Source organism: Otolemur garnettii, unplaced genomic scaffold (genome assembly GCF_000181295.1).
Source record: "Otolemur garnettii isolate 467f Iridium unplaced genomic scaffold, OtoGar3 scaffold00041, whole genome shotgun sequence".
In the NCBI taxonomy this organism is placed as follows: domain Eukaryota; kingdom Metazoa; phylum Chordata; class Mammalia; order Primates; family Galagidae; genus Otolemur; species Otolemur garnettii.
This window is the reverse complement of record NW_003852436.1, coordinates 6,265,148-6,278,647: the sequence shown is the minus strand read 5'-3', so window position 1 is coordinate 6,278,647 and position 13,500 is coordinate 6,265,148. Positions and strand designations below refer to the sequence as shown.

The 13,500-nt window shown below is 43.3% G+C and overlaps 1 protein-coding gene across 2 annotated transcripts in view; it reads left to right on the top strand.

The window, feature by feature from the left end:
* SLC10A7 (solute carrier family 10 member 7) overlaps positions 1 to 13,500 on the top strand; it is a 298,910-nt gene extending 285,410 nt beyond the window's left edge. For both annotated transcript variants that reach the window (XM_023513454.1, XM_003790202.3), the window contains 2 exons: positions 10,805 to 10,950; positions 13,180 to 13,500. In XM_023513454.1, coding sequence (XP_023369222.1) covers positions 10,805 to 10,950; positions 13,180 to 13,209 — 176 coding nt within the window. In that variant the 3' untranslated portion in view covers positions 13,210 to 13,500. The remainder of the gene's footprint in view (positions 1 to 10,804; positions 10,951 to 13,179) is intronic.

Sequence of the window (13,500 nt, the reverse complement as noted above, 5' to 3'; positions counted from 1 at the left end):
ACCATGTTAAATATATTCTTCTGACCTTGTGTTATTTTCATCATATGAAATTCTCATTCTATTTTTGATGTTTTCACATCCTGTGAGTGTGAACATTAGACAGATTGTCTCCTTAGAAGACTAAACAACTCTTCATTCACAGCCTAAAAATGGAAAAAAGGAATCTCACTACTTCCTGCCAACTTCTCCGCATAAACATGGTGGCCCCTCCTGGAAGACACAGCTAGTATTTGAAGGAAGCCTTTCTGGCTCCGTTCTTTAATTCATTCTTGAATTCCCTGCTTGCTAATTACGCCTACAATGCTGTCAGACAGGTGAAGGTGTACCTAATCTTCTGAGGCAGAAACCTTCAATTGGTAGAGTTAAATGTTTCATTGTCAGCATCTGGTGAGTCGGCCCGGGCCATTCATTAACATCTTTTCCAATCAGAACATACCTGTTTCAAAACAGAAATAACGCCAGCTGCTCATTTGGGTCTTTTCTTGCATCTTTATTTACATAAAACTTTCAGCAAAGCAATAGAATTATAGCCCACGTAACTGAAGGCTGAAACAAAATCTTTCAATTTGCTAATGTGTTGAAAATGGTCATCAACCAACTTTTATTTAAAGCAAGTAAAAGCCTCCCCCCCATCCCCCGCCAGCCATAGACAGCCTTGTTGAAATGGGCACCTCTCTTCCCTTCGGACCTTTCTTGGGTAAGTAAGCTCGTCCTAAGATCTTCACCCTCCATTATTCTATCTCAACATTATCAAACATCCCTTTTCTAGCATTCCTAAGTATTCTGACATATTACCCTTTCAGGCATCTCAGGCACAGAGCGTGGTGGGGCACGCAGTCTCTGGAGCGGATCTGTCTGTATCCACATCCCAGCTACATCCTGTTGCTGGCTGGGTGTGGCGTTGGGCTAGTTTTTATTTATCTGCTGCCTCAGTTTCTTAATCTGAAAAATGGGGATAATAGTGGTTGTTTTACTCACATGAGGATGTGAGGAGTAGATGAGTGGATGTTTGTCCCCGCAGTCCCTGGCACAGAGTGAGCACGATTTGTTGCAGTCAACGTTATGCCTTACCAACAGCAAACAGAGGCTAAAATTCTCCATAAACTCCAGATATGGCTTCTGAAGTCCTAGGTAAGGTCTGATTGCTGGAAAACTAAAACACGAATACCACTTTCTTTTTTTCTAAAGATTTGATTACTGGAAAGATTGTTTCTCTCGATGATGGCCTTAGGCATCCAGTTTATAACTTTATGTTTGTTAATTTTCTTCCTCTTGGCCTAATTCTTCTGTTTGGATAAATAAATACTTTAGAATTCTGGTTTTGAAATCTGAAAGAAGGCTAAGACTTTTAGGAAAGTTTTACTTCGCATAGCTAAATAACTCCTGACTATACCAGAAAAAGAAATCTGAGCTTCAAACCTTTTTAAGGGGAGAGGGGAGCAATACTGAAGCTTGATGGCAAAGCAGTTCTGGTGGAAACAGACTGCTGGGGTCCCAGTTTGTAGCATGTGTGGCTAACATCTCCTGTGTGGATTTCAGCTGTCACGTGCTACCTACAGAGCTAACCACATGACATTTCTAAGGCTTTGGAAGTTGAAAATCAAAATTCCATTTGTCCATTATCTATAACTGGTGCAAGATTGCTCCTGTTTTTCTGCCAGAGGCCTAGCAGAGGGAGTTTGTCAAAGACCCCAGAGCCGCTGCTGCTGGCTTTGTATTCAGCTATTTGAAAATGCTAAATCTGTAAACCCAACACTGGGATACTGAGGAAACCTCTAGAGAGCTCTAATTCCCATATATCATTCAGCTGTACCTCACTTTGGATGACTCTTTGAATAAAAAAGATAAAAAAATTCTTCTGTGTCTTCTGTACAGCAACAGTCGAGGCTGTGATAGTGTGATGGGGTCATGCCAAAGATGAAATAGCAGGAGTTTCTAGTTTAAGATGGAATGACACAAAAAGAACAGGGAAGGAAGTGCAATATAAATCACTGGCAAGGGCAAGGCAGTGCAATCTGCGTATTAAAACTGCTCAGAGAATGTGAGCAGAAGACTCGTCATTTAGTTCGGGGGCAAAGAGAGCAGGTCACATGATCTGTGATAGCCTATCTCCCTTCCCAGGGGGGCTCCACAGAAAGCTGGCTTGCCAGCCCTTGGAAGGTCCCTGAATGGGTTTGGAAGAAGACCTAGAATAGCCAGGCTTACAATGAGAATGGGATTTGGGGACTGTGCAGACTAAACACTGCCTGCCCCAAAGACCACCGTCAAGCTGGGGTGGGGACAGTGCCCACCCATGTAGCAGGCAAGCCATACCCTTCAACCTGGAGATAGGTGGCTTTATAAAGGATATAAAGGAGAGAAAGGATAAGATAAAGGAGAGAAAAATTAGAGTAAGTCCACTCACTGAATCCATTTTGCCTAACAACTTTTTTCCTACAGTAGTGCAGCCTTCCCCACTGTCCTGTGCAGTGATTTTGGTATTGGTTGGAGTTGGCTCTTTGCTTAGTTTTGGGGTGGTGTTGTCCATCTTCTCTCCCTATTAAGTGAGTAAGAGCAACTTAAGGAGTGTCTGGCACACAATGGATGTATACTACATACCAAATATTGTACATTATTCAACCTACTCTTTAAAAAGAAAAAAACTCAAGACCTAGAAAGTGGTACATTTTATAGATATGAAAATGGAGGTTAAATAACTTGACTAACCAAAATCACATGGGTGGTGAATGGGGAACAGGGGATTCAAACCTGGGATTCCCTGACTCCTGAGCCAGGCTTCCTAACTGCTGCACTGTACAGCCTTATCTAGGCTCCTGGGTATAATTATGATGCGTCCCTGTGTGGAACAACAGCTATTAGTACTGAAAATGAGCTTGCTTTAGGATAATCCTGACTGAAGGCCTTTTCTAACCCAATCCTAAAACCACTGTGGTACCTTAGTGTGGGATGATTTTGTGCTCTAGAAACTGTGCAATCAGTTGCCCCTTTGTTTAGTAATTTGAGATAAATCTGTGTCACTAGTCTGTTGTCTCTGAAGAGAAAGTCGACACAGAGATTGGCTTTAGCGCTGTCTGAAAGGAGTGGCGTGTTCCTCAAACAGCACCTGCCTTCCTGGATTCCATTATGCTTGAAGAGACCATCTATCCCGATGAATTCCAAAGACAAGCATGAGCTTTTTGCAGGGATTCACTGGGGAGGAAGAGACAGGATTCAAACAACAGCGTTAGGACGTTTGGGTAGTAAACTTATGGATGTTTCTAACTAAGAAGGAACTAAACAAAAGTGGGAAATCACCATGACAACTGAAGAGAGAAGCAACTGGAGTCCAGATTTGTCAGCAGCTCTCTCCAGAACCCAGCGAAAACTCTGAGAAAGCATTTGAATGGGAAACAAGTCGTGTGCATTCAGGAGAATGAATCTCTGAAAGGCAGGAAGCGATCCGGCCGATTGGAGTATACAGTCTCTCAGCTAGTGGGAAAGTGAGTGTAATATTAGCCCTTAAAAGACACAGTGGTGGTTTTCAATACCTTCTCCCTTACTTCATACTCCACTTCAAACTCCACTCCAGAGTTTGTGTTCCTTGGTTCATCCGATTGTTTTCCTTCTTGCCATATGGAACGTATTTTTTCCCTATGAAGTAGAACCCTCTCCCAGAGGGGCAGCCAAGTGCATTCTCCTTCTATTTAGTTGCTTCACTAGACTTTAAAGAGAATGCATAGGATTTGTTCTAAATCTTATCGTTCTCAGTGTAGGAAACATTATTTTAGCACCTATTCTTACTTCAATAATCATTTATGTATTGAGAATAAAGAAAGGCTGTAATGTTTCTTTGTGTAAACATTACAGGAGATTAAAATTAAAAAAAAATAGGCTCGGCGCCTATAGCTCAACCGGCTAAGGCACCAGCCACGTACACCTGAGGTGGCGGGTTCGAATCCCCAGCCCGGACCCGCCAAACAACAATGACGGCTGCAACCAAAAATTAGCCAGGCGTTGTGGCGGGCGCCTGTGGTCCCAGCTACTTGGGAGGTTGAGGCAGGAGACTCGCTTGAGCCCAGGAGTTGGAGGTTGCTGTGAGCTGTGGTGCCATGGCACTCTACCCAGGGGGATAGCTTGAGGCTCTGTCTCAAAAAAAAAAAAAAAAAGAAAGAAAAAAAATAACACTTTGTGTTTGGGAGAAACCAAAACCTACACACAGAAAATAATGACAACATAATCAAGTGCTAAATTACATGCTGAGACTGGGAAGAGAGCCTTCATTCTTCAAAAGATGGAGACATTGGTAGAAAGGCCACCTTCAAGGCGGAGGAAAATAGAAAAATGAGGCTTAGCGAACCCCTCAGTTTCAGGTACGTGGAGTGAAAGGGCAAGATCCAGGTGGGGCTTTTAGCTAAAAGATGAGAAAGTGCTAGGCCTGAGCCATGGATAGCACTTGGCAAGGCCAAGTTGGGTTTAATGGATTAGTGATTAGAAGTATATACACTGGAGTCCAATCTGCCTGTACCACCTACCATATGTGTAACGTTAGGCAAGTTCCTTAACTGCCCTAACTCAGTTTCCTCATGTTGAAAAGGACAGACTGCCTCCTCCCTCACAGGGCCATGTAAGCATTAGATGAGATAGTGCTGCAGGACACTCCGCGTGCCATGGCGTGCAGAATGGGGGTAGTAGGAACTCTTTCTCCCGAAGTTAAATAGGTCGAGGATGTGATGAATGGGCACTGAAAAGCCATTGCAGTTCTTGAGCAGGGCATTGGCTTTAATTAATGTGGGTTTGGAGAAGATTAATCTGGCTGTGGTTTGTAGGATTGATGAGGGAAAGAGTCTGAAGACAGGGAGTGATGTCAGGAGGCTGTAAGTATAATCTTGCCCTGATTTTATGAGGAACTGAATTAGGAAGACGGCAGTGAAAACGGCGAGGGAAAGGGAATGGAAAATGAGGAAAGAATCTACAGAATTTGGTCACTTAATCTAGCAGTAGAGAGACAAATGGGATTTGTCAAAAATGATCCCGAGCTTTGAGTTACGGAAAGTGGGGAAGCTAGTGACGGTTGGGGCAGCCAGGATGAGGGCTGGCACTCGGCTCCCAGACCGTGGGAAGCTACTGGGGTCCGGGCAGGACCTACAGAAAGCAGCACCCACGAGTGCAAGGACCTTGTCTGGCTTATTCTTCTTATACTGTGTATCCCTATCACCTAGAAACTCCTATATAGCAGCGGCCCCAAAAGTATTTTTGAATGAATGAATGAATGAATGAAAGGTGGGAACTTCGTGCTCCTGTTATCACCAAGTAAACTCTGAACACCAACACAGATAGTTTTTATGCCGTGAACAATAGAGCAGCCTTCGGTGGAAATTAAATAAAAGTCCGTATTTAATCAAAGAAACAACATGCCCGTTTCTTAAAAAAGAAGTAAGAAAAATAAGAAACTGTTCATCCGATAGATGTAGTAATTATTGAAACTCGAACAGCGATACAAAGGGAATTTTTTAATTCAGAGAACATAAAATAAACATATTTAAAATAAGGGGGAAAAAACTTGCTGTTGTACATATTGTTTTATCCTTTCCATCCTGGGTATAGGATAAAAGAAAACCCTTACTTGCTTGTTAGAAGAAGAAAGCTCTGACTTGAAGTTCCTACTTGGCAGATGTCAGTTGAAAGCTCTGCTTAAGGAATATGCTGCAGTGTCAAACCCTGTTGGATAATTTTAGACAAATGTGTCATGTGTGACATGGAAATATGGCATGCTGTACATTAGTGATTTCCCAAGTGTTTGGATCAGGTAGTAATGTGCTGGGAAAGTGCTCTTCATCTCTCCACCCAGTGTACTGGCAGAGCAGTGGGGAAATGCTTTTGGTGGAAATTACTTTAGTCAGAAAAAGAATCCATTTACAATATGTGCCTTCTAACATCTTTCAGACAATGCATTGTATTAAAGAGGCATTTTTTGATTAATGTTTTATAAACATTTTTCAGCATGACAGCTTAAAGTCCCTGTAAAATTGTAAATGCGTGCAGAGTGTTCCCTTCCATAAAGTCAAATGCCATCTCATAAAGTCTAGTTGAATCCTGTCAACCATGGTGACACAGAATCAGTACCTGGGAGCATTAAAATTAATTTGCTTCATTTATATTACTGCAGTGATAGCAAGATGAAAAGAGTCCTATATTTAAATCTTACTTTAAAAAGAAAACTCTTTCTAGTAAGTTTGTTTGGGTTTTTAAATTATTACTATTTTTTTTTCTAATTAACAAATGGAATGAAAATGGAGTGATAGTCTGCACAGTAACTTTATGATGGAATTTGGAAAAATACCAATTCATTCATTCAGCACATTCCTTTTGAGCACCTACCATATGCTCAAAGATGAAGAAGAAATAGTCACTGACCCTACGGAGCTTCCAGCTGGGTGAGGAAACCCACCCCGAGGAGCGGGCGAGGCTGCAATTCCCTGGCAGAGGATCTAAAGGACAGCCATGGGACGCAGAGGACAGCTTCTCAGAGGAGCTGACAGCCAAAGGATACCAAGGAGCTGAGCAGGTCACCCAGTGGGAGGTGGGTGCAGAAGGAGGCAGAAGGAGGTGGGCTGCCAAGGCCTCGAGGCAAGACTCAGTAGGTGGGAGGAGCCACCAGGTGGCCGGAGCACGGAGGTCAAAGGGCAGAGGAGTCATGAGATTTAGAGGGAGCATTTAGAGGGAGCAAAAGCTGGGGGCCTGAGTCATGAAGTCCTTGTATGACACACTTAGGAGTCTGTCCCAGGTGATAAACTTCTGCATTATTTGACACGATCAGATTTGCACTTTAAAATGTCCACTCCTGTCAAAGAGTGGAAAATGGCTTGGACAAGCCTGAAGGCAGAGAGACTGTTTGGAGACCCCGTGGGAAGTGCAACTGAGAGCTGACGGAGCCCTGGAGGATGGGGGTGAGGAGGGGGGTGTGAGCGGCCACCCACATGCCCAGCAAGTTACAGAAAGGCAGCGTCACCTCACACACTGCTTCCGGCATGCCTCGCCCGTGGCAGAGTGGTTGATCAGTTACCGGAGTGCTAGCTGAACAAATGAGTGAGTGAGGAAGTGAATTATTGCGGAGTGAAGAGAAGAAGGGTGGTGCATTATGTCAGCTTCTGGAATAAGATGTACAGCCGATGTCCCTGACTTGACTTGAAGAGCAAAGTTTGCCAAATTCATGGCCAGGGGACAGAATCACAGTGTAATGAATGCAGTAGCTTCTAAAGATGTCTCTGTCCTCTCTCTTTTGACCTATTATCCGGATTGTGCTGGAAACGTGGCAAAGATGCCCTAGAGCGGAGGGGTAAACTCCCTTCTTCTAAATGACCACCACCATAGCATGGAGGAGTTAACTCTCATTCTGCTTGCCCCAGCTTCCGTTTCTACTCTGACCGTGGAGAAAATGAAAATGCACCAAGTGGAAGCTCTGCTGGGACTGCAGGGAAGGAAGGTGAGAAAGAGACCGAAAGAGCAGGAATAGGGCGGCACCTGTGGCTCAAAGGGATAGGGCGCCGGCCCCATATGCCAGAGGTGGTGGGTTCAAACGCAGCTGTGGCCAAAAGCTGTTTAAAAAAAAAAAAAAAAAAACACCTTTGGAGAGCAGGAATAAAGAAAGGCTGTGAGAAACGTGGGATTATGAAGAAAATCTGATAACTGAAAGGGTAAGTAGGTAATTGAATGACTGAGAAGTAAGGTAATAAGGGATAATAAAGGTTCCCAAAATGGATAACATGTGATTTGAGTCTCTGGCATGTACCCACTGTGCGTCTCCCACTGTGTGATTGCCATGTGCACCCACTGTGTTTCCCATTGTGTGATTGTCATGTGTACCCACAGTGCGTCCCCCCACTATGTGACTGGCAGATGCACCCATTGTGTGTCCCCCACTGTGTGATTGCCATGTGCACCCACTCTGTGTCCCCACTGTGTGATTGCCATGTGCTCCCACTGTGTGTCCCTGTTGTGTGGTTGCCCTGTGCACCCACTGTGTGTCCCCCACTGCGTGATTGCCATGTGCTCCCACTGTGTGTCCCTGCTTTGTGATTGCCATGTGCACCCACTCTGTGTCCCTTGCTGTGTGATTGCCATGTGCACCCACTGTGTGAAAGTGACACACAGAGGACACATGAAGGGATCTCAAGTCCTGACCCTAATGACCAGCTAGAAGGTACTGCAGGAACATGAAGTGGTAGGGAGAAATTCCTACTTAATTTGACCAACATCCACAGCAGCTGCAAGTCACTGTTAATTGCTTCTCTTTTTCAAGTGAGGCACAAAAAGGCAAAGTGAGAAAAGGGCTGGTGCTGTGGCTCTGAGGGGCTCAGTGAGTTATGGGCTGGAGCCAGTTATCCTGGCCTGGCTAAGGAGCTATTGCCCGCAGGAAGCCGAAAATCCTGGAAGGAAATACCTCCTCCTTCTCTAGCTTTCCTGTACTGCCCCTGTGGCAGAACCTTGGGCTAGCAGCGGACCCGGAGGGCCAATCTTTGCAGAGACCTACGGCCCTGGAGAGGGCAGTGAATGGACAGGGGAGTCTGAAGATGAGAGCTGAGAGCTGAAGAACCCACAAGGGCCAGAAGAGAGCTTCCTACAACCTGAAATTAGAGGCCACTTGTTCCCCAGAAGCTTTTCAGAGTGAAGACTGGCTATGTCTTCAAATCCACAGCTCCTTTGCTTCTACTGGGATAGACCTAGTAGTTACTTAGCTTTTCACGCCTGTGAAATCATAGGGACATCCTGGTGTGGGCAGTGGGGGAGGCCGATGAGGTCTCTGCCCCAGAGGTACTTCAAGGGGAATGAGTTCCAAAGGGACAGCTGGGCTAGAGAGCCTTCTGTGTGCCAGGCCCTCTTCTCCACTGCACCTACAGTACCCCTGGCATCTTGAACTGACCCTACTTGAAACAGAAAACTGGAAATTCATGTGTTCTGAGTTGCAGTTTGGAGTCCACCACTGGGGAAAGTTTCCTGACCACTAGATGGCTTCCTCGTTGGTAGAATGGTAAAAATAATGGTTTCATCCACCTCATGGGGTTATTGTTGGGTGTAGTTCACTGACCAGGGGAAAACATTCAACAGGACGTGACACACAAGTGCTGATGCCAGTCATTGCCACCACTGGCGTCATTGCTGTGGCTCTTTGTGTAAGACTTTGTCACCTTAAAGTAAATTTTGCTCTTTTTTTTTGTTTCCATATTGTGACACTGGGGACTGTCTCTATGGGTGAGACACTCTTGTTTCCATATTGTGACATCGGGGACTGTCTCTTTGGCTTCCTTCTGAGCCCATGTGCGTTTGCTAAAGAATGACACAGAGCTCAGATTTGTAGCCCAGAAAGTACAACCCAGGTGATGTAGCTCAGCAGCCATAGTCTTCAAATTTGAGGTCAGAAAGTCCTGTTTTGGTCACTGTTAGAGACAAAATATTTTCATACTTCTATCACTTACTCCCTTTAGTCTTACTTTTACTATACCCCAGTCCCCAGTTTCTTAGCACCATCCTTTTGGGCCAAGGAAGGAATAACCTTTCTAGGAATAGAAGGAATTATGTGCAGATCTTAAAATGTTCTCATCGCAGTAACTTTCCAACACTATAATATCCGATGCTGCTTTTCAACAATAAACATTTTTAAAGCTTATTTTGAAACAAAAAGTTCTTTTTTCATTTCTATTATTGTGAAGACAGAAACTGCAAAAATCTACACAAGTACTTTGGAAGCTTTAAGAGAGACTTTATGTGTGGGCAGGGTTAAGTGTTTACAGTTTATGGCAATGATATGTGAGCCTGTGAAAAAGAAATCAGCCATGAAATACATTTTTGCATAAAGGTTTAAAATTTATTAGAAGTTAAAAATAATTGAAAAAGCCAAGTCTTCTTTGTTGCGTTATAATAAAAAGTTATTTATGTGCCATCATTGTGCTGGTTTAGGAGCCCAGGTCCTTTACAGAGGCCATTCTCAGAGAAACAAGAAGAGAGCTAAGCTATTAAAGCTACTCAGTCGAGAAAGCTGATATATGTACATAGCAATTCCGAAGACCATGGCTGTATTAAAACAATTGGTAATAATAGTTAAACTGCTATTATCTGAATTGTGTTAGTTATAGACGCTCAAAAGGTATGCTGTATAGGCAGCCACTTACAAAAGATGCACACCCTGCCCTTGATGTTGTAGACAGTAGAATCACAAAGTAGTGTTCATATATTTGAGTTCCATTAAGACGTTGACGGTGGGGGTTAAACATTTAGACCTAATTTTGCAATTCATCTGCTGTACACAAAATTGCATGCACCTTGCTTGATGATTGTAAAGCACTCTGAGCTCCTTGGAGTACCCTCCTACTTGGAACAGCATATACCACACGTTATCTGACCATATCCGTTTAGCTCTCAGAAGTAAGCTTTGAACTAGTGCCAGGCAGGTCTCCCTAAAGACCAACAGGCTGTTTCTCAACTAAGCAAGAGTAGATCTATTTTTAACCTCTCCCTTACCAATATTTTTTCATCCTTCTTAAGGCAAATCTGTCACATGCAATCTCTTCTCCTGTCCTTGTTAGACAGGCTGCTAACCTGCGGTGAGAGTTGTTGGTGCCCTTGAATACTGACCACCGTTTCCCTTTAATCTGTTCTAGTTAGAGCTTCGAGCTTTATATGGTAAAGGAAGACAGAAAGATTTGGTGAGCTCGTCCTACTTCAGTTCCATGAATACTCATGGGGAAGGAAGTTCTGCTTTTAATGGAGTATGTCTTTAATTTGACCACAGACTGAATTTGCATCTGGATTTTCTGTCTTTGTTCGTCAGGAATTCCGATGCTGAAGATAGTGTTCGCAGGCCATGAGCATCTCTCTTTAATATCCGTGCCCTTGCTCATCTACCACCCAGCTCAAATCCTGCTGGGAAGTGTGTTGGTGCCAACAATAAAGTCTTGGATGGTGTCAAGGCAGAAGGTAAGACTCCAAAAAGATCTTTTTTTATATCCAAATTAGATTGAAATGCTATTCTGGAATGTGAACTGTTCCTACACTTTAGCTTTTGCTAGCAAGTCCTCATTCTCAATTTGGAGTCCACCACTGGGGAGTTTCCTGACCACTAGATGGTTCAGTTTCCTCATTGGTAAAATGGTAAATATTCTTACCTAAAAATAATAATAACAGTGCATTGATCCATTTCAATTTGAACAGGAGGGTTGAGGGTTAATCGTTTTAAATTATTATAAATGAAAGTTATGTTTTAAATGCAGTTGTAAGAAGCTCTTTTTAACTCACATTGAAGGGTTTATTGTATCAGGGTAAAGGTTCAGCATATATACTCAGAATAAGTACACCCTCCACTCTGGTGCATATCATCTCTGCCCCACCCAGTCGCCCATCTGTGTCCAGACTTCAAATCCCTTTCTAACTATGATAGAACCTGGCATTATCTAGAATACCTAATTTCTTTTTAATTTTCCAGACACAAAATCACCTCTTTATATGGCAAAATCGTGTGTGGTCATTAAAAAATGACATTTAAGTGGCAGAAGAGCCCACACAATGTTAATTTCACCAAACTTACAACCTTGTTCCACATTAGATATTTGTCAATTTGATTTCCTAAATTATCGACCAAAATAAAGTCAGCTGAGTGATTGCTGAGAAATTTAGACACTGCTCATAAGATGGTAGCCCTCACTGAGAGCTGGCTTCTTCCAGTGGGTTAGGCCCGCAGGCCTGTTTTATGTCTACGCACGAGGCAGCAGCTGTTCTTAGGGAATGTGTGGGAAGAAGAGACATCCAGTGACAAAGCACCCTGTGTCATGTCCTTAATATCCTGAAAAGGGAAGGGCCACAGCACCCCCTGTTGAACTCTGTGTGCAGAGCACCTTCCACCCTTTAACTGATGCAGAGGGTGGGTCAGGCTGCTGGCTCTGCCACTTCCTCACCTGTGACCCTGGCATACGTGACTTCTCTGTATCTCAGTTTCTGCCACTGTGAGACTAATGATAAGGTCTGCAGTTAGAGTGGTAGAGGATGACTTGCCAAGTATTGATAAAAGCTGGAGGTTCTGGTTATTGTTGTTGCCCTTGTTGTTCATCATTGCCTACGAGGATGTTCATCGCAGGCTTTGCCGTCCCCATTTTCCAGGTTGGGGAATAGGCTCAGAGAGCTGAGGGACTAGCCCAAGGTCATGTGCTGGAGTTTGGACTTGAATCCTCATCGATTTGGCCCCTTAAATCTTTCCCCAATGCCACGGTGACGCTCCAGATAGTAATATACAGTCACTTTTAGAAGGCTGGCTCTAGGTCCCCAGGACCCTACCTGGGAAGCGTAGCCCGTCCAGCTTGTTCACTAATTCAGTTACTTAACAAAATGCTACATCTTATTACATCGTTTCTGAGCCTCCTAGTTGGAGTTCGTACAGGAGCAGTTTAGTGCGTTTTTCTTCCTTTTACTTTTTATCCCCTTTTTTTCCATATTTATGCTTATGTTCACTAATATATATGTGCATTTTCAGAATTGGTATATATGATTTTTGACAGAGAATGATGAAAATTATTTGAAAATCCCAGTACTCTTATCAGTAATAAGCAGTGATAGAGAACAGATTTACCAGAGTAAATCTTTCTTCTAAATGTTTTAAAGGGGCTGGGATTTGTTCTACAGAGTAACAGAAACATTTCTAAAAGGGAGACTAAATTGAACGATATTGTTCATTTTTTTCGTTTGCAAAGAAACCACTCCAAACTATGCTGCCACTGGCTAATGTAGAATAATCACTGACTAATTTAGAATAATCCAGAAAAATCCAGAATTTATCCACTGATTTTGGCCACTACAGTAAATACAAAGAGTCTGTCCTCAACGTAGCCCTGTGGACCTCCTCTACTTTGCAAACAATACTGATTAAGACCCACGGCCGTCTTCTAGTGTAGAGGGGATCCGTTTGAGTAGCCAAGCCAGTCCATGGGCAGATGAAAGGATGTGCTGGCCACGAAGGTGGGCAGGTAAATTTGTGTGTGTACAGAGGTTTGGATTATTAGTTATATAATGCCATTGAGGCGGCATTATATAACCTGCCATTATATATATATATATAATGCCATTCCTGCTAGTAGCATGAATTATCTGGCATTAACTGATCCTTTTACTTTGCTCACAGCTGCTGTCCAACTCTGAACATGTTTTCCTTTCTCGTAGGGAGTGAAGTTGACAAGGCCAACAGTATAACAAAGGGGGCGTGCTTTCTGAAGCAGTGTATATATGTACAGGCGTGTACATACAAGTGATGCTGAAGACTCGTCCTTGTGAATGTTGCTTCAATGAATATTTTATTTTTTTACACACAAATATGATGTACCTGTTTAAGTGCCTTAAAACGTATTTGACAAGAGCGTTATTTCCAAAACATACTTTAGTTAGTTGCTGCCAGGGGGTGGTACCATATTTTGCAATTAATTATTTTTCTCTCCTAACGTAGGAAACAGAGTAAGTGACAACAAGCAAACGTGCTTTCTCTGC